Consider the following 25,407-nt stretch of genomic DNA (forward strand, 5'->3'; position numbering starts at 1 on the left):
AAAAACTTCAACCAACTAGAGTTTAGAGTAAACTGTAGTGATTATGTGATAAACAAAAGCATTTAATAAAGAATTTTTAAAGACAGCAAGTTCTCCCAATACAATTGATTTCCCAACTTGATTTATAAGCAATTTTTTCAGAAAAAAACATTTATTGCATAAAGTGAAGTACACCTGTATAATAACAAACTTGCATTCAACCTATTAGTAGACTGTTAAGGGTAATTATAATAATGATTCTATAGAAGTAAATGATCAACTGATAGTTCAAACAAAGAACACCTTAAAAAAAAAAAGGCCATTCATATTTTTAAAAGGGAAGGTACGCACAGCAACCACATGCTGGGACAACCATCTCTCCACTTCACCAACACACCCACAGTGCAACAAAAGAATTCAATGTTATATGCCAGGTATATAAAGAGTAACTAAAACTGCTTGAAATGAACAAGGTACAACTCATTTCATAATATACTTTGATGTAACTACTTTCTAAGGATTAAAGTAAAATTTTAAAAGAGAAAATTAAATTGTAATGCCTCCCACTCAGATATTTTCTATATTTTGCAGTTTGTAATACAAAATGAGACTTTCACATGGTTTCTAAAGCAATTTCATGTATTTTATAGGTTAGCCTATGAAATTAATTGTCTTGGTAAAATGTAAGAATTGCAATAGAGAAAATAATTCCTAATATTCTTGGAAGTCTTCCTCTAGCAAGCTAAAAGCATAAGAACAATAACCAAATGTTTCTGTTATTAGTTTGGGAAAGGTAGGTATACAGATAATGCTTTAAAAAGCAGTAAGCTGCAAACTAGTACAAGGAAGTATCAACTCTCTTTCCTTCTGAAAACTAAATTATACATAAAATTAATAATACTTTTCAACTTAATTTATTAAATTACAGTGTAAGAAAAGGCCTTTAGGTTTGAAATAAGTCTAGATAGATAGATCCTGCATAACAATTTCGTGTGGATCTGAATTCTCTAATCATACCTTAGAAAGTTTCTTAAAATCAATCAGGCAATTCAGAAATAAGGATAAATGGCCATTTGAAATAAAATACCATTCAATTTATCTTTACTTGCTTCAAACTTTACATTTTTCTTTATTAGGGAGTTTTCAATCTTAAGCTACCCCTAAGAACAGGACACCAAGGAGTAAAATCTTTTTAACTATAAGACATGTTATAAAGGGCACTGGTGTACTTCCAAATATAAGGTGTACCTTAAGAAATTCAGGATTTTGTTATTACAGGTCCCTTACCTGACCAGGATGTATCATGAAACATAAAAAGGAACCAAGAGTTATTCTCTTATACAGCTTACTAGCTCTCTTTACATTATCTCAATTGCAAAAGCATGAATCTCTCTTCCATTGTCTCAAACATAAGCGTAAGCATATGTTTTAACAATTACGGTTAACTGGAAGCAATGAAGAGGGGAGCTAGAGTCATCACATGCTTTGTTTTACTGTGAAGTCCAACATGTATTCTTTAAGTAATGACAGGGAGCGGTGCAGCATTTCTCAAATGAAGCCCATGGGTTATGGAAAAGCCAAAGCTCTGTTAGAGAATTTAAGAGCTACCACTCACTAGGCAAGAACTTATCCAGAGGTTTCTCTATGACAGAACATGTGGAGTCTGAACTACTGCTGCTGCTACTGCCTGGAAGACAAAGAAATGAGCCCAACGGGAACCAAAGAAAGAGGAAACAAGAAAATGAACACATACACAGAGAAAAATTCAATTCCAAAGAAAGAATTTTAAAGGACAATCAAGCTTTGTATTAAAGAACCAAAACCTACTTTCCCTTAAAACCAGTCTTGGTACTCTATGCAGTATTCTCTAATTACAAAGCTATACAGGGGAATTAGAAACTCTATTCCTTTAAGTATCCACTGTGGGCAAATCCCACTATTCACTTAAAATATAGTAATTCAGAGGGTTGGAATGAAGAGAATAAAAATAAACAAATCATTTGGTGACATTTAAGTCTATTTAAACCATTTAGGTTGATAAGCTAAAGGAACTGAGTTTTAAATTTTAAAGTCACGAACAATTAAAATTACAGGAATGATAAATTACCCTTTAATACAGACAGTTTGGTTTGTCTTCAATTTCACTCTTTCACCTCCAAAACATCAAACTATCAGATGTGATTATATATGTTTAAGGTTTCACAGCAAAACTTTGAAAGGCTTACTGAAATTTTTAAAATTTCTAAGCCTGGAAGGAAGATATGTTACTATTAAATATTTTAACATATTAAGCAGTGGCATTTTTTTCTATTTAAAACTTTATTTTTAACAAATCTATCATCTGCTTTAGCTTTGAATACTTTACTCTGAAAAAATAGGTGTGAACACAAAACCACTTCTCTAAATCAGGGGTCTGCAAACATTTTCTGTAAAGGGACAGATGATAAGTGCTTTAGCCTTTGTAGGCCAGACAGACGCATGTGAAGGCAGCTGTAGACCATATGTAAACAAATGAGCATGGCTGTTTCATAAACTTTTATTTACAAAAACAGGTGGTGGGCTGAATTTGGCCAGCAGACTACTTGCCAACTCTTGCTCTAAATTATATTTTTCCTGTCTTTTGAAGGACTCTTTATGGCTTTTAAATTAGGGACACCTGATCAAACAGCAATGGGTTTATTTTCAGCAAGAACATTTTAATAAGACAAGCAAAATATGCACCAGCTTGAAAACAATGATCCACATTAATGGAAGAGAGTTCTGAAATAAATATTCAGGGTTAAAGGATTTGAAATGTAGACCATTATAATATGTCTCTCTCTTTTGCATGTCATCTATATCTTTATCACAATGAACACAGTCTCAATTCGTACTTGGCAACAAGTGCCCAGTGTAACAGGTGAGAATGAGGGTACATTTTATAAAGAGAATACATTTTACATTCTATTAAAAATACAATCCTTCTACAAATTTATTACTTAAAAATTCAATGATTAAAGCGTAATCATGTTTGAAAAAAAAATTTCACATTATCCTAATTTCCTAAAAATTTAGATTCCTAACATAAATAAAAGTCCTCACATTAAATTAAAATCCCATGTGAAATTTTAAAATGGTATATCCACTATCACAGATTTTTATAATTCTAAATTGTAAAAAAAACAAAACCAGAACATATTTTATGCTGATTCATCTAGAAATAGGAGATCAGTATAGGAGGAAAAAATAATGCAAAGTTAACCAGGTATATGGCATACTTCCTCTGTTCTAATTGCTACCACAATTAAAAATGGCAAAATAAAAGTCATGCACTCGACAGTCTTAGGAATGTTAAACCATCATTAGGCAGCAATCTCATTTAATTTCCAGAACACTAAAATGAACTTACCCCTTCTTTTTTTCCTTTTCTCTCCATCTTCTCCAACCTCACCCTCTTCATCATCATCCTCCTCTGACCCACTGATATCAGAGCCTGATATTTCTTCCCCTTAAATAGAAATTTAATACAATGATGTTTATTCTGTGCCAGGTCACTGGCTATTTAGGAAATGCCTATATAAACTTTCTTCATTAAGTTTTTGTGCCCTAAACAAACCTTATTTTAATATTCCTAGACAGTATATCAGATATGCTAACCTCAGAAACAGATACAATGTACACAGAGGCTTTATTTTTAAAGTTCCTAAAGAGAAGTTAGATTCTGATCCATTTAAAATTTCAAATTATTAGTTTAAGTACAGTTCTAAATGTTACATGTTAGAGTTATTATTTCAGTCTTTAAAAAATATGATCACTTTTGGGGAGCATTTTCTTAGTTTTCTGTTTAAGATTTTAAATTCATTCAACCTGTTTATTTTTTTAAGGGCCATAAAACTGTCATCGAACACAATGATCCCACTTTTAGGACTATATCACATGAAGTAATTCAAAAGAAGAAGAGCTTATTTGTACACAAATATGTTAACTTAAAAAAATCAAAAAAAGGGATTAAGCTAATATTAATGCAAATCAGTGCTATAATACCTTCAAAGTAGTTATTTAAAATTACTACTGTCCATATATGAAATATCTAAGAAAATAAAAGTAACTGGGGGAGGAGTAAAATATACACTAATCATAATATAATATTTGAACCTACAAATAAAAGATGGAAAGAAATCACAGAGTCTCGGGAGAAGAAATTCATTAAACATATTTTGTTCTTTAGGCCTAGAAACAATGACACCCTGGTAGCAATGAGCACACCTAATGCCTAAATCTTGGTTTCTAAATACCATTCTCCAATGAAAGGAGCCAGGGAGAAATAAATGATTTTAAGGCCAGGGTAGGGAAAATAAAAAAATGAGCTCTAAGCATCTGTGGTGCCAGAAAGTGAGGAAGTGCTCAAAAAACAAGTAAACAAACAAACTGATGGGAGCATGTTGACAGGATATATGAACTACCCTGAAGGAACTCCTAATGGCCAAAGCTGGAACAATCTGAACAATAAAATAAATAATATTATTGTATTATAAACCCACAGACTAAAATAATTATCCATGAGTCCATATTGACATAAAAAATACTCAAATAAACAAACAAGTGGGGGAGAAGAGACTGCTTTTCCTTACAGTAGAATTCCAGACACTCCAAACACTAAACATTAGAAGGAACAATGGGAAGAGAATGTCACCATTGAGCAAATGCACAAACTACTGTTGGATGCTAACATTAGTGGAAGAAAGTATGATGAAAAACAGGACCTTTGTATAGTCTCAAAGAATTTGGTTGGCCAAAAGGTTCATTCGGCGGGTTTGCAAAGCAGAAACAGAGACACAGATGTAGAGAACAAACGTATGGACACCAAGCGGGGGGTGGGTGGCAGTGGGATGAACTGGGAGACTGGAAGAGACATATATACACTAATATGTATAAAATAGATAACTAATAAGAAACTGCTGTATAAAAAATAAAATTTAAAAAGTAAAAATATAAAACATAATTTAACAAAAGGTTCATTCGGTTTTTTTCCATAAGATGGCTCTAGTAGCACTTAGCTGTCTTTAACTTCATTTGAAACAATTTTGTTAGATTGTATGTGACAGCTGTCACATCAACGTGTATTTAAAAAAAAGACTTATCAAAGCTGGTGAATTTTTGTGTACCCATTTTAATATTGAAGATGGAAGAAAAAAAGGAACATTTTTGGCATATTATGCTTTATCATTTCAAGAAAGGTAAAAACGCAACCGAAATGCAAAAAAAGATTTGTGCAGTGTATGGAGAAGGTGCTGTGACTGATCAAATGTGTCAAAAGTGATTTGTGAAGGGTTGTGCTGGAGATTTCTAACTGGATGATGCTCCACAGTCTGGTAAACCAGTTGAAGTTGACAGCAATCAAATCGAGACAGTAACTGAGAACAATCAACGTTATACCACGCAGGAGATAGCCGACATACTCAAAACATGCAAATCAAGCGTTGAAAATCATTTGCCCCAGCTTGGTTATGTTAATCGCTTTGATGTTTGGGTTCCACATAAGTTAAGCAGAAAAAAAAAACACAACTTCTTGACAGTATATCCTAATGCGATTCTCTACACAAATGTAATGAAAACATTCCATTTTTAAAACAAATCGTGATGGGCAATGAAAAGCGGATACTGTACAATAATGTGGAATGGAAGAGATCGTGGGGCAAGCTAAATGAACCACCACCAACCACACCAAAGGCCGGTCTTCATCCAAAGAAGGTGATGTTGTGCATATGGTGGGACTGGAAGGGAGTCCTCTATTATTATTATTACTGGAAGGGAGCTCCTTCCGGAAAATCAAACGATTAATTCCAACATGTACTGCTCCCAGTTACCAACCAAAAGCAGCACTCGATGAAAAGCATCCAGAATTAGTCAACAGAAAATGCATAATCTTCCATCAGGATAACGCAAGACGGCATGTTTCTTTGATGACCAGGCAAAAACTGTTACACCTTGTCTGGGAAGTTCTGATTCATCTGCCATATTCACCTGACATTGAACCTTCAGATTTCCATTTATTTTGGTCTTTACAAAATTCTCTTAATGGAAGAAATTTCAATTCCCTGGAAGACTATAAAAGGCACCTGGAACAGTTCTTTGCTCAAAAAGATAAAAAGTTTTGGTAAGATGGAATTATGAAGTTGCCTGAACAATGGCAGAAGGTACTGGAACAAAAGGGTGAATATGTTGTTCAATAAAGTTCTTGGTGAAGATGAAAAATGTGTCTTTTATTTTTACTTAAAAACCGAAGGCACTTTTTGGCCAACCCAATATCTCTCCACAAGGTACATATTGATTACAAAGGAAATAATAAAATAGTAGATTTATAGTGGAGAAAATTTGCAGAATAATTATGAGAAAACTATAAATAAATACAAATTGAGGAACATTCTACAAATACATGACCAGTACTCTTCAAAAGCATCAAGATCATGTACAACAAATAAAGACTGAGGAATTGGAGACTGGTGGAAACTAAACAGACATGACAACTAAATGCAATGTGTGATCCACAACTGGATCTTGGACTAGAGGAAAAGGGCATTAGAGAGAAAACTGTCAAAAGTCTAGTAAGGTCTGTGGATTAGTTAATAAGTTTGTACCACTGTGAATTTCCTGGTGTCAATAATTGTACCATGGTTATGTAAGATGCTAACATTAGGGGAAGCTGGCTAATAGGTATATAAGAACTCTCCTCACTCCTTCTGAGTTTTCTATAAGTCTAAAATTATTTCAAAATAAAAAGTTAAAAAATTATGCTTTTAATGTTTCTGCCTATTTTTTAACTGTTTTTCTGATTAACTCTATTAAATGGATTATAAAAACAATATGTCCTAAGAGCATAAATAAAATGAAATTTATTAAAAATAAAGTCAGCATTACCATATTATCCAGCAATTCTACCTCTGGGTATATACCCAAAAGAACAAAAGAATTGAAAGCAAGGACTCAAACAGGAATTTGTACACCACATTCATAGTAGCATTATTCACAATAGTCAAAAGATAGAAGCAACCCAAGTGTCCATCAACAGATGAAGGTATAAACAAAACATGGTATATACACACAATGGAATATTATTCAGTCTTAAAAAGGAAGGAAATTCTGACACATGCAACAATATGGATGAACACTGAGGACATTATGTTAAGTAAAATAAGCCAGACACAAAAGGAGACATATTATATGATTCTACTTACATGGGGTACCTAGAATAGTCAAATTCATAGAAATAGAAAGAACAGTGGGTTACCAGGAACTGAGGGAGAGAGAGGGATGGGGAGCTAGTGTTTAATGGGTACAGAGGTTCATTTTGGGATGATTAAAAAGTCCTGGAGATGGATGGTGGTGATGGTTGCAGAATAATGTGAATGTACTTAATGCCACAGAACTGTACACAAAAATAGTTAAAACGGTAATTTTTATGTTATGTATATTTTACCACAATAAAAAAATGTAAAAAAAAGGGTCAGCAAAATAAAGATATGAACTCAATATTAAGAAATCTAAGAAATTTTACATCTTTAAAACATACTGACTATAAATACCACCTAGTGGTCACATTTAAAATACCAAATTCCATTATCTAAGAGGCAGCTCAATTACTGCTTTTCCTCAATAATCTTACTCAAATTTACTGAATCAGCACCTTCTCCATATATTTGTGATGTTGGCATCTCTGGATTTCATATCTGATCTAACCAGTTTCCCCACAGACTGAAAAGAGGCAATTTCAAAGCCCTTTATTCACCTGGTATGCAAAGGAGCCCTATGCCAGTTAGTTCTTAGCACGAAGATTCAGGAAGTCACTGACTGCCTAATGATGGTTGGTAAATTTCTCACCCTAATGAATAAGGTCTTCAAATTTTCTAACCTTCTGACATGATATCTTCTTAGAAAAGAATTTCCAAAATAGAATCTCATGTTCAAATTTAAACACGAAAGCATATTTTCAAGGCCATGCAATGAATTTTTACTTAAGAGTAAACTAGGTTTACCCATGACTCTCTGATTGCTTTGTTTACTTCAAATAATAGTGACTGATACCTATCACAAAGAACTCTGGTCATTTTCGCTAAATACATGTATGGTAGAACTTGCTCTTATATAGAGACAAATAAAAATTCATTATTTAATAAGTGGACATATGAAATCTTTACAAAAGATCATGGGGACTGAGATGGAGGTTTAAATTAAATGAATTTTTTTAAAAAAATCAATACACAAATATTATATAATTCTACTTGAGCTTAATATGGAAATGTTAAAGTATGTAAGTATCAATTTGCCTTGCAGAAATATTCCCTTAAATATCAATGTTAGAGGTTCAGAGAACTTTTAATAGGTGGCTTTTTATTAGAACACTTACTGGCTAAACAACATGTTTTTAGCCAACATTAAGATTAATATTTTGAGAAAATGTTACCTTCTTCAAGCTTTTTTTTCAGTTCTTCTATTTCTTTCTGAAACTGACGAAGCAAAGCATCCTTTGGATCTTCATTAATTCTAGCTTTATTTTTAATATTCTTAGCACGATTAGCATACCGCAATGTACTGATGGTTTCATCATAATTGTAATCTGCTGGTCCAATATTTGCACACTGTTGAATTAGGAATACAAAACGTTTTACACTTGACACAAATTAATACTACCATTATGAACATATCAAAAAGAATTCTGGAATATATTTCCATTCCAGTCTTCCTGAAAAAGAGGGCACCACCACATAGGCTTCCAAACAATACAATTATAGACTCGCACACATGGTGTACTAGAAAAAATAACTCCAAATTTTAAAAAGTAAAATAATCAATAGTTTTTTAAATGTTATGAATATTAACTACTGGCATAAGCAGGAATCTTAAATTTTCCTGATGATAACTATACGACCAATTAAGTCTTACCATCATGGTTTTTGAATTTCCTCCTAAGGAATCCTGAAGAAGACGAGTCAATTTAGAGTTACGATAAGGCACATGAGTGCTTTTTCCATCAACCAAGGCAGAAATAACATTACCAAGGGTAGAAAGTGAAAGATTGATTTTTGTAGCTTCTTTCAGGCGCTGCCCAGTAGCTCCAGTTTTTGCTTGTCTTTCTGAACCCTTACAATAAACAGAGACAGAAGTAAAGCTAAAATAAAAAATACAGAATATTCTTCCCAAAGTTAAAAAAAGTATTTTAACGGTAAAAGATCTAATATATCTGGAATTCACTTCAAAATAATACTGGAAGGGAAGAAGTGGCTGAGGGTAGAGATGAAATAGGACTGGCCATGAACTGATAATTGCTGAAGTTGGGTGATGGGTACATGAGAAATCATTATACTATTCTATCTACGTTGCATAGGTTTGAAATAGTCCATAATTAGTAGTAAGTTAAGGGGACTTCCCTAGTGGTCCAGTGGCTAAGACTCCACACTCCCAATGCAGGGAGCCCGGGTTCAATCCCTGGTCAGGGAACTAGATCCCACATGCCGCAACTAAGAGTTCGTGTGCCGCAACTAAAGATCCCGCATGCCACAACAAAGATCGAAGATCCCACGTGCCACAATTAAGACCCGGCGCAGACAAATAAATAAATAAATATTAAAAAAATAATAATAAGTTAAACACATACACAGGTAAAACTTAAAAATTATATTATCACTCCTTTTCACTTGAATTATTATTTATTTATAAAATAAAAAGAAATCACAAGAGTTATTCTTAAGTAGCATCCTGTTACTTACAGCAAGATCTACAAGATGGAGCTTCCCCATCCTGACATGCATGTTACCATCAACGCCTTTTTCACTGCATTCTATAGTAATTGTAAAGATGGCATGGGAACGGGAACTATGTTCATTCATATTAGTTGCACCAACAGAACCTTGAATAAAGGGAGGAAATTATTTAAAACTATAACAACAGGGAATGCCTTTAAAAATAATTAAATATCCAGAATACTGAATTTCATCAGAGCCAAAAGCCAGAGAGCATAGCTAAAACATAAAAACTTAGGTATATTTAGCCATTATTAGAAATTTCTGACAATTTATGTTGATAACAAAAAACTGTATTTTTTTCACATGAAAGAGGGGATTTGAGAACAAAATACTTAATTTCAAGTATTGCTGGCTTAAAAAATTAACTAATTTACATAAAAAATACATGTTAAATAATTCAAAAAATTAACTGCTGTTTCAGCTGTCTCTAAAAAGTATTATTGATATGTTCTGGGAATCAACCACAGGAATACTTGCATATATACATTAGATGATACAAAGATATTCAGGGCAGAACTGTTTACAACAGCGAGAGATCAGAAACAACCAATATGACAGTGGTTAATCAATTATAGAATAGTCACACTATGAATTACTAAGCAGTCTTTTTTAAAAAAAATAAGGTAGATCTGAATGACATGGAAAGATACCCATAACATATGAAAAAAAGAAAGGAATATAGAGCATAATCCCATTTCTGTAAAACAAAAGCATCCATTCAAAATATGCTAAGAATCTGAGTGTGTATAAATATTTTACATGAATATATTGTGCAAACAAAGAAAAAGATCTGTTTTGTTTTTCACAATAGGCATGTATTGGGTGTTTTTTTCTTAAATTCCAAAGTATTTTAAAAGCAATATGTTAATTTCACCCAATGCCAAAATTATTTTCCTACTATATTCATGTAGAGCTTCTCCATGTGAGCTGTGATTTTACAATTTAAACATTAAAAGGGTACTCTTTATTAGCAAATGGCTATATTATAAGTCAGATAACTAGAAAGTAAATTGCACTGGTAAAGAAAAGTAAAGCCCAATGAAAGAAGGTAAATGGAAAATCAGTGAGGGAAAATGCAAGGATCTGTGATTCCATACTATACTTTTCTGTTTTCTTTTAAATCAAGTTATGAATTTTTAAAATCAATTTTCTCCAAAAATATAAAAAACTAATAAATCTGACACCACTTCAAATCATCTAATCAGATGTAACACACTATACATATTTCCACAGAGTAGTAGGTCTTATTTTACCTTGTTTTTTTTCCACTTAACATTATCTCCTACATATATTTCCATGTAAAAACCAACTTGAAATTTTTACTAAAATTGAGTTATTATCTTACTGGGAGATATTTGAGGTTGTTGCCTATTTTAGTTCTTCATAAGGGACACTAATATGAGCATCTTTGAGTAGATACCTTTCTTTCTCTTTAGAATTATATCCATGGGAAATATTTTCCAAACTGGAACTACCTTATGAAAGGATAGGAATAGTTTTATCACTATGTGATTATCAAAACAAGCTATAGCAGTGTTTTTCAGTTTGGAGTGGGAGAGAAAGTGTAATTTGAAAAAGTCATATTAAATATTTTAATACCCATTGTTTTTGCAATATAAGTAAAGCATGCTATTTATGATTGTGATTTTTCTATATTTCCGGTTATGAAAACAAAGCAATGCAACAGATGTTACGTCAAAAGTGACCTACACTGAACTTTACAATCCTTAGGAGAGAACAGCTTGCAGCAATCAAGTAGACTAAATGATCCAACCTAACACACTGCATAATGGAAATAAAACATTTCCATAGCTGTAATTTTTGTCAAAATATTTATTTTGGAATAAAAAATTAAATTTTTATGTTTTTCAGGGAGGTACAGAAAAACTTATCCCAATCCTTCTCTTCCCCACCCCCCTCGTCCTTGGCAACCACAAGTCTGTTCTCTGTACCTATGAATCTGTTTCCATTTCATAAATGTGTCCATTTGTGTTGTATTTTAGATTCCACATATAAGTGATATTATATGGTATTTGTCTTTTTCTTTCCGACTTAATATGATAATCTCTAGGTCCATCCTTGTTGCCACAAATGGTATTATTTCATTCTTTTTTATGTCTGAGTAATATTCCATTGTGTAATATTCCTTCTTTATCCATTCATCTGTCGATGGACGTTTAGGTTGTTTCTATGACTTGGCTATTGTGAATAGTGCTACTATGAACATAGGGGTGCATGTATCTTTTCAAATTATAGTTTTGTCTGGATATATGTCCAGGAGTGGGATTGCTGGATCATCTGGCAACTCTTATTTTTAGTTTTCTGAGGAACCTCCATACTGTGCTCCATAGCGGCTGCACCAATTTACATTCCCACCAGCAGTGCAGGAGGGCCCTCCCCTGCAGCTAAACCTTTAATTCTTGAACTCAATCTATTTGTTAATGAAGACTATTTTCCTCTCTGCTATCTTAGGTGTTCAAATCTCTTTACCTTCCTTTCATTTTATTTCTCTCATTAGAATTTTTTCATTTTTCCTTAGACAAATCTCACATACTAAGTTAAATTAATTCTTAGGTAGTTAATGGAAGGTTTTGGTCACTATTGTGAATGGAATCTTAGGTTAAAAATTTCTTAAGTTAAATAAGCAATACATGAACATATTCCTGGTATAAAAAAATGCAAACATACAAAAAACATAAAGTGAAAGCTCCCTATATCCCTTTCCCCCAATCTTATTTCCCCTTCACTAAAGGTAACCACTATTAAATGTCCTTTCATTTTGTATTTCACATACATACATGTGAACACACACACAAAATACCCAAATATGTAGTTTGATAATTTGGCTTTTTTTATACATGAGATGATGCATTACATACTGTGCTAGTTAGCTTTCTTTTTCCCTTAATATATATCTGGAAAGTCTTTTGGGTCTCTACATGTAGATTTAACTCACTGTTTTGTTGGGTTTTTTTTTACAGCTCCATTATAGTCCATAATATTTTTGCACCATAATTTATATAACTGATTTTTTATTGACAGTTATTTAGGTTGTGTCAAACTTTTTGCTATTACAAGTAATGCTGTAATAAGGTATTTTTTTGTTTACACCAAAAAATATTTTTCTAGAATATATATCTACAAATAGAAACAGTGGGTCAAAGGAATGCATCCTTAAAAATTTCAACAGATACAGTTATCCTGCCCTTCAAAAAGGCTGTATATTCCCATCACCATTGCCCATTTCCTTAGAGCCTCACCAACCTGGATATCCTTTCATCCAAACTGATGGGTAAAACATCTCCCATTGTTGTTTGAATATGCATTTTCCTGATTACTTGTGAAGTCAAACATCCTTTCATATACTTACTGCTGTGTATAGTTCTTCTATGAATAACATAGTCATAAACATCTTTTGCTCATTTTCCTGTTAAAATTTTGGTATTTTTCTATTATTTGGTTTATAAGAATACAATTGAATTTTAAAAATTTTTGCTTTGTTTCCTTGAGTTTGCTAGATTTTTAGTCTAGTCACAAAAATCTAAAAAACAAAAAAAGGTTATTTCCTATGTTCTCTTCTTTTACCTCTAATCTCTAATTGCTGTTAGTAACATCATTAGTACTAGGCCTGGGGCATCAGCAATATTGCTGAAACTTTTTATTCTTTAGAAAAAACTTGAAACAATTACTAAAAAGAATGCCACTTTATTTAATTTTGTTTGCTTTTCTTGTCAACAAAAGGGAGGCATTATACTGCCTGGTTAATGCTGACTAATGGTGTAGATTCAAATGCTCACTCTGCTACTTAAGTAGTATATGACCTGGACAATTTACTTTAAGTCTCAGTTTCCTCATTCATAACATAGGAATTTAATACCTTCATAGCCCATTTTGAGGATTAAAAGAGATCATTCTTATAAATCATTTGAACAAGCACTTGCCACACAGTAAGTACTCAATAAATGTTACCAATATTATTATTACTAACAAGAGACAGCGATATGAGTCTCAAAGATATAGCACTATTGCTAAGTAACAAAATTTTGGTCAGCATGGAAAGCAATCTGTGATATCTTTCATTCATATATGCTTTCCACATAGTAAATAGTCAAAGAGGAAGGGTTTTCAAGAAACCTAAAAATCCAATCTTTACGGCGCAAAATGCCATACCAGGTTTGCTTCTAAAAGAGCCTACTCCACACATAAATGTTTAATCACAATTAAGCACTATACTTACGATTTTTGTGGCCCAGTGTCATAATTCTATCCATATCATCAGCATTATTTACCACATAAGCTGATAAATCCTTGATATAAACTCCCACATCAGGTCTTTCTTTAACCTAAAAAAAAAATCATACAGACTTTACACATATATCCATAATTCTTCCACAGTTATTTATTGAATATCTACTACATGTTGGACACTGTGCTAGAGAGTGAGGATACAGTGATGAACAAGGTAGACAGTTTCTACACTAGTGGGGGTAACAATCTACAGGGAGAACATACAAATGAATAATTACACACACAAATTATTTTATTTTATTTTATTTTATTTCAATTGTGATAATGCCATGAAGAAAAAAAAATATAGGAAAGTATAAGAATACAATATAGGGACTTCCCTGGTGGCGAAGTGGTTAAGAATCCACCTGCCAATGCAGGGGACACTGGTTCATGCCCTGGTTCAGGAAGACCCCACATGCCACAGAGCAACTAAGCCTGTGTGCTACAACTACTGAGCCTGCACTCTAGAGCCCGCGAGCCACAACTACTGAGCCTGTGTGCCACAACCACTGGAGCACCTAGAGCTCATGCTCCACAACGAGAAGCCACTGCAATGAGAAGCCCGCGCACCGCAACAAAGAGTAGCCCCCCCTCGCCGCAACTAGAGAAAGCCTGTGAGCAGCAGTGAAGGCCCGATGCAGTCAAAAATAAATATTTATGAATAAAAAAAAGAATGCATTATAGACAGACTTAAGCTAGTGATGCAGGGACAGGATAAGTTCCCCAAGATGATGTTTAAGCTAAGACTTGAAGAAATAGGAGGTAGACAATCTGTGTTAGAACAACAGGAAAACACTATGTGCAAGAATCCTGAAATGAGAAAAAAACTAGGTTTTTCTGTTTTGTTTAGTTTTGTTTTGCGGTACATGGGCCTTCACTGCTGTGGCCTCTCCCGCCGCGGAGCACAGGCTCCGGACGCACAAGCTCAGCAGCCGTGGCTCACGGGCCCAGCCGCTCCGTGGCATGTGGGATCTTCCCGGACCGGGGCACGAACCCATGTCCCCTGCATCGGCAGGCGGACTCTCAACCACTGCGCCACCAGGGAAGCCCGGTTTTGATTTTTTTTTAGTATTCAGTAAGAGTTTATTGTGCACAAAAGAACAGTTTGTGAACTGGGAATCTTCAAACTCAAAACCAATGTGAAGCTCAGAGGCATGACATAACAGGATGACTTAGGAAGTGAAAACCAGGAAGTTGTCTAAACGAAGACAGAGGTTGCCTCCTCTTAATCAGTCACTTGGAAGTAAGGCCAGCCTGGCTTGGGAGCTCTATGAACATGACCCGGGGAGGTAAGTAGTGCAGGGGCTGCGTTCCAGGAGATGTGAGCTCTGGTCCCAACAACAGCTCTCAACCTAAAAACTAGGTATTTTAAAAAATAAAAACCAACGAAACAAACAAAAGCCAGGGAAAGGGTAGGTGGCAGGGGGGGAAATAGGTGGGATATCTGGCTACAGAGGTAGCCAGATAAGATTAAGAGGCAGAGATAAGATTAAGAATAGTAATTGGTCTTTTTTTTTTTATTATTGAACTGCAGTTGATATACAATATGTTGGTTTCTGGTGCACAGCAAGGTGACTCAGTTATATATATGTATATGTATATACATATATATACACACACACATATACATATTCTTTTCCATTATGGTTTATTACAGGATATTGAATATAGTCCCCTGTGCTATACAGTAGGACCTTGTTGTTTATCCATTCTATATATAATAGTTTGCATCTGCTTATCCCAGACCCCCAATCCATCCCTCCCCTATCCCCCTCTGCCTTGGCAACCACAAGTCTGTTCTCTATGTCTGTGAGTCTGTTTCATAAATAAGTTCATTTGAGTCATATTTTAGATTCCACATATAAGTGACATTGTGTGATATTTGTCTTTCTGACTTACTTCATTTAGAATGATAATCTCTAGGTTGATCCACATTGCTGCAAATGGCATTATTTCATTCCTTTTTATGGCTAAATAGTATTCCATTGTGTGTGTGTGTGTGTGTGTGTGTATATATATATATATATATATACACCACATCTTCTTTATCCATTCATCTGTTGATGGACATTTAGGTTGCTTCTGTGTCTTGGCTATTGTAAGTAGTGCTGCTATGAACACTGGGGTGCATGTATCTTTTCAAATTGTAGTTTTGTTTGGATATATACCTAGAAATGGGATTGCTAGATCATATAGTAACTCTATTTTAAGTTTTCTGAGGAATCTCCATACTGTTTTCCACAGTGGCTGCACCAATTTACAGTTCCACCAACAGTATAAGAGGGTTCCCTTTTCTCCACAGCCTCTCCAGAATTTGTTATTTGTAGACCTTTTGATGATGGCCATTCTGACCAGTGTGAGGTGGTACCTCATTGTAATTTTGATTTGCACTCCTCTAATTATTGGTCTTTATCTTAACAGCAATTTGAAGCCACTGGAGTATTTCACACAGCTGAATGAAATAATCAGATCTATGGTATCCATGTAAAAATATTACCTTTCCATGAGTAACTTTATGAGAACTTTTACCCAACTTGAAGGCTGTATTTGGGATATATTTATTTAAAATACAGACAGTATTTTAATACTATCTGTAAAATACAAATAGAAATACAAAATTCACTTTTCAAGGCCCTAGAAGTCACATCCAACAAATCAACAGAATAAAGTGAAACTGAGGCCTGTGGCTGCCAGTGGCGCGAGCCATTCCAAAGGTCGTAAGACTGCACAAAGATGATAAACAAAAGTCACAAAGGCAAATACTCTAAATTCTAGCTGTTGATCTTAAATCTAGTTAGAGGTTTTAGGTTCCTTTAGTCTCTTTTTTTTTTTTTTTTTTTTTTTTTTGCAGTACGTGGGCCTCTCACTGTTGTGGCCTCTCCCGTTGCGGAGCACAGGCTCCGGACATGCAGGCTCAGCGGCCATGGCTCATGGGCCCAGCCGCTCCACGGCATGTGGGATCTTCCTAGACCAGGGCACAAACCCGTGTCCCCTGCATCAGCAGCAGACTCTCAACCACTGCGCCACCAGGGAAGCCCTCTTTAGTCTCTTTTATGATATATTTATACATTAGGAAAAATTACCTTTTTTCTGTCATGAGATATACATTAAGCCCTAATTTTACTAGTAGTAAAGAAATCTGTTGGTCTCTATAAACCAGTGGGTTTCAAACTGTGCTCTGACAAGCACTAGAGGGTCCATGGTGGCAATGACGGGGCCATTGTGTGAGTTTGGGGGCTCTCAGACCTAGACACAAGTTCTAAAGAGAGCTTTACTTTCATGTATTTTATAGATTGGGCTTCCACATAAGGTTTGGTTTGATTCAACTGTTTAATGGCTTTAAATCTTTTAAAATGTCTGAATATTACTGGTTTATATCAACGCTTCTCAGAAAAATCTATGGTAAAGAATTATACATATATTTCTAATGTGGAAAGTGATATCTCTGAAAAATACAAAAATCATACACTTGGATACCATGACAATGTCAAATTACTATAAAAGTTTTTAAGCATGTACTTTCATTTACTATTCTCATCTCATTGCAGACTGAAAACAAACATTCTTCAAACCGGCATCAGTCTGCAAAGTCTACGGTCATTCCAATCACAAGATATTAATTCCATATTCAATTATTAATTATAGATAAACTAATTAGACATGAAGAAACTGAATATGATTCTGAAATAAAGCAGGACCCTGAGACAAGATGGCAGATAGAAGGACATGAGCTCACCCTGTATCAAGAAAACACCAAAATCACAACTAACTGGTAAGCAACCATCGAAAAAAAAAACACTACAACCTACCAAAAAAGATATCCTACATCCAAAGACAAAGGAGAAGCCACAAGAAGACATTAGAAGGGGCTCAATCGCAATAAAATCAAATCCCGTATCTGCTGGGTAGGTGACCCACAAACTGGAAAATAATTATATCGATGTTCTCCCACAGGGGTGAAAGTTCTGAGCCTCACTTCAGGCTTCCTATCCTGGGGGTCTGGCATCGAGAGGAGAAGCCCCCAGAGCATCTGGCTTTGAAGGCCAGTGGGGTTTGATTGCAGGAATTCCACAGGACTGGGGGAAAGAGGAACTCTACTCTTGGAGGGCACACACAAGGTCTCATGTGCACCAGTGCCAAGGGAAAAAAGCAGTGACCTCATAAGAGCCTGGGCCAGACCTACCTGCTGGTCTTGGAGAGTCTCCTGGGGAGGCAGGAGTTGGCTATGAATCACTGTGGGGACAAAGACACCGGCGGCAGTAGTTCTAGGGAGTACTCACTGGCATGAGTCCTCCTGGAGGCTGCCATTTTTTCACCAAGACCTGGCGTCACCCAACAGCCTGTAGTGGTGGGATTCCTCAGGCCAAACAACCAACAGGGCGGTAACACAGCCCCACCCATCAGAAGACAGCCTGCCTAAAGTTTTCCTGAGCCCACAGCTGCCTGCTAAACAGCCCCCTTGACACGGCCCTGCCCACCTGAGGGACAATACCCAGCTCAACTCACCAGTGGGCAGGAACCAGTTCCCCCCACCAGGAAGCCTGCACAAGCCTCTTAGACCAGTCTCATCCACCAGGGGGCAGACAGCAGAAGCAACAAGAACTACAGCCTTGCAGCTGGTGGAATGGAAACCACGATCACAGAAAGGTAGACAAAATGAGATGGCTGATGACTACGTCCCAGACGAAGGAAGAAGATAAAACCCCAGAAGAACAACTAAGTGAAATGGAGATAGGCAATCTACACGAAAAAGAATTCAGAGTAATGATAGTAAAGATGATCCAAGATCTCAGAAAAAGAATGGAGGCACAGACTGAGAAGATACAGGAAATGTTTAACAAAGAGCTAGAAGATCTAAAGAACAAACAAACAGAGATGAACAACACAATAACTGAAATGAAAAATACGCAAGATGGAATCAATAGCAGAGTAAATGAGGCAGAAAAATGGATACGTAAGCTGGAAGACAGAATGCTGGAAATCACTGCTGTGGAACAGAATTTTTAAAAAAGAATGAAAAATGAGAACAGTCTCAGACACCTCTGGGACGATGTTAAACACACTGACATTCACATTATAGAGATCTCAGAAGTAGAAGCGTGAGAGAAAGGACCTAAGAAAATATTTGAAGAGATAATAGCTGAAAACTTCCCCAACATGGTAAAGGAAACAGTCACCCAAGTCCAGGAAGTGCAAAGGGTCCCAGGCCAGGTAAACCCAAGGAGGAACATACCAAAACATGTAGTAATCAAATTGACAAAAATTAAAGACAAAGAGAAAAATATTAAAAGCAACAAAGGAAAAGCAACAAATAACTTAAAAGGAAATCCACATAAGGTTATCAGCTGATTTTTCAGCAGAGACTCTGCAGGCCAGAAGGGAGTGGCATGATATATTTAAAGTGAAATCAGTGCTTTGTGACCACCTAGAGGGGTGGGATAGAGAGGGTGGAAGGGAGACACAAGAGGGAGGGGATATGGGGATATATGTATATGCATAGCTGATTCAAAGCAGAAACTAACACACCACTGTAAAGCAATTATACTCCAATAAAGATGTTAAAACAAACAAACAAACAAACAAAAATAAAGTGATGAAAGGGAAGAACCTACAACCAAGAATACTCTATCCAGCAAGGCTCTCATTTAGATTTGATGGAGAAATCTAAAGCTTGCCAGACAAGCAAAACCTAAGAGAATTCAGCACCACCAAACCAGCTTTGCAACAAATGCTAAAGGAACTTCTCTAGGCAGAAAAAAAAAGGACGTAAATACACACAATAAAATTATGAATAGAAAAGCTCACCAGTAAAGGCAAATATATGTTAAAGGTAGGAAATCATCCACACACAAATACAATATCAAAACCAGCAATCAAGAGGAGAGTACAAATGCAGGATTCTGGAAATGCATTTGAAATTAAAAGACCAGCAACTTAAATCAATCTTGTTTACATATAGAATACTATATCAAAACTTCATGGTAACGGCAAATCAAAAATCTGCAATAGATACACACACAAAAAAGCAAAAAGAATTCAAACACAACTCTAAAGTTAGTCATCAAATCACAAAGGAAGAGAACAAAAGAGGAAGGGGAGAAATAAGACCTACAAAAACAAATCCAAAACAATTAACAAAATGGCAATAAGAACATACTTATCAATAATTACCTTAAATGTAAATGGATTAAATGCTCCAACCAAAAGACACAGACTGCTGAATGGATACAAAAACAAGACCTGTATAGATGCTGTCTACAAGGGACCCGCTTGAGATCTAGGGACACATACAGACTGAAAGTGAGGGGATGGAAAAACGTCTTCCATGCAAATGAAAATCAAAAGAAAGCTGGAGTAGCAATACTCGTTTCAGACAAAACAGATTTTAAAATAAAGACTGTTACAAGAGACAAAGAAGGACACTACATAATGATCAAGGAATCAATCCAAGAAAAAGATAACAATTCTAAATATATGCACCCAACACAGGAGCACTTCAATATATAAGGCAAATGTTAAGACCCACAAAAGGAGAAACTGACAGTAACAGTAATTGTGAGCGACGTGAACACTCCACTTTCAACAATGGACAGATCATCCAGACAGAAAATCAATAAGGAAAAACAGGCCTTAAATGACACATTAGAACAGATGGACTTAATTTATATTTATAGAGCATTCCATTCAAAAGCAGCAGAATACCCATTCTTCTCAAGTGCACATGGAACATCCTCCAGGATTGACCACCTGCTGGGCCACAAAGACTTGGTAAGTTTAAGAAAATTAAAATCATATGAGGACTTCCCTGGTGGTGTGGTGGTTAAGAATCCGCCTGCCAATGCAGGGGACACAGGTTTGAGCCCTGGTCCACAAAGATCCCACATGCCGCGGAGCAACTAAGTCCATGCACCACAACTGATCCTGAGCTCTAGACCCCAAGAGCCACAACTACTGTGCCCACGTGCCGCAACTACTGAAGCCCATGTGCCTAGAACCTGTGCTCCGCAACAAGAGAGGCCACCACAGTGAGAAGCCCGCTGACCACAACGAAGAGTAGTCCCCGCTCGCCACAACTAGAGAAAGGCCGCACACAGCAACAAAGACCAACACAGCCAAAAATAAATAAATAAATTTATTTTAAAAAGTCATATCAAGCATCTTTTCCAACCACAATGCTCTGAGATTAGAAATCAATTATAAGGAAAAAAAACTATAAAGAACACAAACACGTAGAGGCTAAACAATATGCTACTAAACAACCAATGGATAACTGAAGAAATCAAAGAGAAAATTTAAAAATACCTAGAGACAAATGAAAATGAAAGCACAACTATCCAAAACCTATGGGATGCAGCGAAAGCAGTTCTCAGAGGGAAGTTTATAGCAATATAATCTTACCTCAGGAAACAAGAAAAATCTCAAATAAACCTAACCTTACACCTAAAGCAATTAGAGAAAGAACAAACAAAACCAAATAGAAGGAAAGAAATCATAAAGATCAGAGCAGAAATAAATGAAATAGAGATAAAACAATAGAAAATATCAATCAAATTAAAAGCTGGTTCTTTGAAAAGATAAACAAAATTGATAAACCTTTAGCCAGACTCATCAAGAAAAAAAAGGAGAGGTCTCAAATCAATAAAATTGAAATGAAAAAGGAGAAGTTACAATGGACACCAAAGAAATACAAAGAAATACAGAGGACCATAAAAGACTACTACAAGCAACTATACGCCAATAAATTGGACAACCTGGAAGAAATGCACAAATTCTTAGAAAGGTACAACCTTCCAAAACTGAACCAGGAAGAAAAAGAAAATACAAAGAGACCAAACCCATGCACCTATGGTCACCTAATCTATGACAAAGGAAGCAAGAATATACAATGGAGAAAAGACAGTCTCTTCAATAAGTGGTGCTGGGAAAACTGGACAGCTACATGTAAATGAATGAAATTAGAACACTCCCTAACACCATACACAAAAATAAACTCAAGTGGATTAAAAGCCTAAATGTAAGGCCGAATACAATAAAACTCTTAGAGGAAAACATAAGCAGAACACTCTGACATAAATTGCAGAAAGATCTTTTTCAATCTACCTTCTAGAGTAATGAAAAGAAAAATAAACAAATGGGACCAAATTAAAACTGAAAAGCTTTTGCACAGCAAAGGAAACCATAAACAAAATGAAAAGACAACTTACAAAACGGGAGAAAATATTTGCAAACAAAGCGACCGGCAAGGGATCACTCTCCAAAATATACAAACAGCTCATGCAGGTCTATATCAAAAAACAAACAACCCAATCAAAAAATGGGTAGAAGATCTAAATAGACATTTCTCCAAAGAAGACATACAGGATGGCTAAAAAGCACCAAGTATTAGATAAACAAAACACTAATTATTAGAGAAATGCAAATCAAAACTACACAGTATCACCTCACACCAGTCAGAATAGCCATCATCAAAAATTCTACAACCAATTAATGCTGGAGAGGGTGTGGAGAAAAGGGAACTCTCCTACACTGTTGGTGGGAATGTAAATTGGTACAGCCACTATGGAGAACAGTATGAAGCTTCCTTAAAAAACTAAAACATAACTACCATATGATCCACCAATCCCACTCCTGGGTATATATCCAGAGAAAACCATAATTTGAAAAGATATACGCACCCCAATGTTCATTGGAGCACTATTTACAATAGCCAGGACGTGGAAGCAACCTAAATGTCCATCGACAGAAGAATGGATAAAGAAGATGTGGTTGGGGCTTCCCTGGTGGCGCAGTGGTTGAGAATCTGCCTGCCAATGCAGGGGACACGGGTTTGAGCCCTGGTCTGGGAAGATCCCACATGCCGCAGAGCAACTAGGCCCGTGAGCCACAACTACTGAGCCTGTGTATCTGGAGCCTGTGCTCCGCAACAAGAGAGGCCATGATAGTGAGAGGCCCGCGCACCGCGATGAAGAGTGGCCCCCGCTTGCCGCAACTAGAGAAAGCCCTCGCACAGAAACGAAGACCCAACACAGCCAAAAATAAATAAATTAATAAAAAAAAGAGGTGGTACATTTATACAATGGAATATTATTCAGCCATTAAAAAGAATGAAATAATGCCATTAGCAGCAACACGGATGAACCTAGAGATTATCATACTAAGTGAAGTCAGTCAGAGAAAGACAAATATCATATATCACTTCTAGGCAGAATCTGTAAAATATGATACAAATGAACTTATTTACAAAATAGAAACAGTCTCACAGACTTAGAAATCAAATTTATGGCTACCAAAGGGTAAAGGTTGGGGGGAAGAATAAATTGGGAGTTTGGGATTGACATATATACACTAATATATTTAAAATAGATAACCAACCAGGACCTACTGTATAGCACAGGGAACTCTACTCAATACTCTGTAATAAGCTAAATGGGAAAAGGATTTGAAAAAGATTAGAATTATATGCATATGTATAATTTAATCACTTTGCTGTACACCTGAAACTAACACAACATTGTAAATCGACTATACTCCAATAAAAATAAAATAAAAAAAGGCAGGACCTTGCGGGACCCTCCCAAGTAAAAAAAAGCCCCTCCACATCCCCCATTTCTTGTTTGTAGAAAAAGGATTTAGTCTCCCAGGCTTTTCCTGAATTCCAAAGAGCAGAGTCAAGCAGTTACAAAGGAAGTGAAGGAATGCAGAAACAAAAGAAAACCAGTCAAAAAACTGCTTTTTATAGCTGAAACAATAGTTCAGGTATAAAACAGAGTCCTAGTTCCTCCTCAAGGAATATATAAAACAATCTCATGTGTATCTTGGAGTTGTTCTGTAGAAACCAAGACCCCCATCCAGGTTGAGGATGATGACTACAGGCAGACCACAAGCACTAGACCTCAGACTGGACTAAACCAGGAGGTTGATGATTAAGATTCCCAAAATATCACCGTTACCTCACCACCAACCAATCAGAAGTCATGCACCCTGCAACACTCACCGCAAACGTTGCCTTTAAAAACCCATCCCTGAAAAAAAGCCATTAGGGAGTTTGAGCCTTCTGAACATGAGCTTGCTTGGTGCCCTGCAATAAAACAGTGTACTTTCCTTCAACACAACCCAGTGTCAGTAAATTTGCCTTGCTGTGTGGCACGCAAGCAGACCCAAGTTTGGTTCAGTAACAATTTTGGTGACCATGAAGGGACAGTCATCCTGAGTGGCATCTCACTCATGGTACATCAGCCCTGGGCTGACACTGGCACTCAGATTTTGTCCAGCAGGTGCCTGAGTACTTTTGTCTCAGGGACAGCCCCAAGTGCTTGCCACTAACTAGGCAGCACTGGCCCATGGTGTTTTCGATTCACTGGTAAAGGAAACAAGGCTCTGGTCCTTGTGTAAGACGTCTCTGGTAAGTGGTGTAACCTCGTGTGTGACAACACCAGGGCATTCTTCCCTACTGGGTTGCCTTGATTGGAATTTTACTTTTTTGTGGGGGAAGGTGTATGACATGGTCATCTTGTTTTGAGCAGAGTACCACTTTAATTGGACTTTCCCTTCTGGATCAAGGAGTCCCTTGGCCATCCAGCACCGCCTGAGCAGTAATTGAGAAACTCCCTGTTAGACCAAGGCTCATCTGCACCCCTGTCTGGAATGGTAGGTAGGAAACTTTCCATTCTCATTCTAGGAAACTGTGACCCTGAGAAGACTCTGGATACTGATCTGCCAGTCTATCTGTTTCTGGTAATAGCAGCCGTGTGAAAGAATAATGGGTAATGAGAGCTCTGTTCTATCTTGTAGTCCCCTAGGGTGGATTTTGCAAAACTGGAAGAACTGCAGCTATGCTCCCATGAAAAGAAAGAGAATGATATTTTACTGTAACACCACATGGCCCCAATATTCCTTAGGCTCTGATGAACAATGGCCCCTCAGTGGTCTTTAGACTATAATACCTACATTCAACTAGAACTGTTTTTTTGTTGTTGTTGTTGTTGTTTTTTTTTTTTTTAGAACTGTTTTTTAAAAGGGAAAGAAAATGGGATAAAATTCCTTATGCATAGGCTTTTATGATATTGTATCAAAGTGAGCCTTCTGGAATTAGTTTGACTTTTATCTCGGGTGTCTTAGTACACGAGTTTGAATCCTGTTTTCTCTCTGGTTTTGACCCTCATTAGGGGATCCTGGCCCTGGTTTGGGAGGAGATCCCACCAGGAGGAAAAAAAGGAAATTAAAGGATTAACCGTTCTCAGAGATACCCCTGATATTGACTCTCATTAGAGGGCCTTGGTCTTTACCTTTGTTAGAGAGTCCTGGTAACTTAAATGTGGTCTAGACAGTCCTAAAAACTAATAGCTTAAATTCAGTCATG

The 25,407-nt window shown here is 36.1% G+C and overlaps 1 protein-coding gene across 2 annotated transcripts in view; it reads right to left on the reverse strand.

The window, feature by feature from the left end:
- KIF3A (kinesin family member 3A) overlaps positions 1-25,407 on the reverse strand; it is an 88,172-nt gene that overhangs the window by 21,396 nt on the left and 41,369 nt on the right. Inside the window, exons 5-10 of one of the 2 annotated variants that reach the window (XM_060296205.1) lie at positions 13,996-14,101; positions 9,723-9,862; positions 8,899-9,096; positions 8,420-8,594; positions 3,368-3,466; positions 1,595-1,666 (exon numbers count right to left, since the gene is read on the reverse strand). In XM_060296205.1, the coding sequence (XP_060152188.1) occupies positions 1,595-1,666; positions 3,368-3,466; positions 8,420-8,594; positions 8,899-9,096; positions 9,723-9,862; positions 13,996-14,101 (790 nt within the window). The remainder of the gene's footprint in view (positions 1-1,594; positions 1,667-3,367; positions 3,467-8,419; positions 8,595-8,898; positions 9,097-9,722; positions 9,863-13,995; positions 14,102-25,407) is intronic. The other variant, XM_030869667.2, reaches the window with a different exon arrangement.

The sequence above is a fragment of the Globicephala melas genome, chromosome 3 (assembly GCF_963455315.2).
Source record: "Globicephala melas chromosome 3, mGloMel1.2, whole genome shotgun sequence".
NCBI classification, from domain to species: domain Eukaryota; kingdom Metazoa; phylum Chordata; class Mammalia; order Artiodactyla; family Delphinidae; genus Globicephala; species Globicephala melas.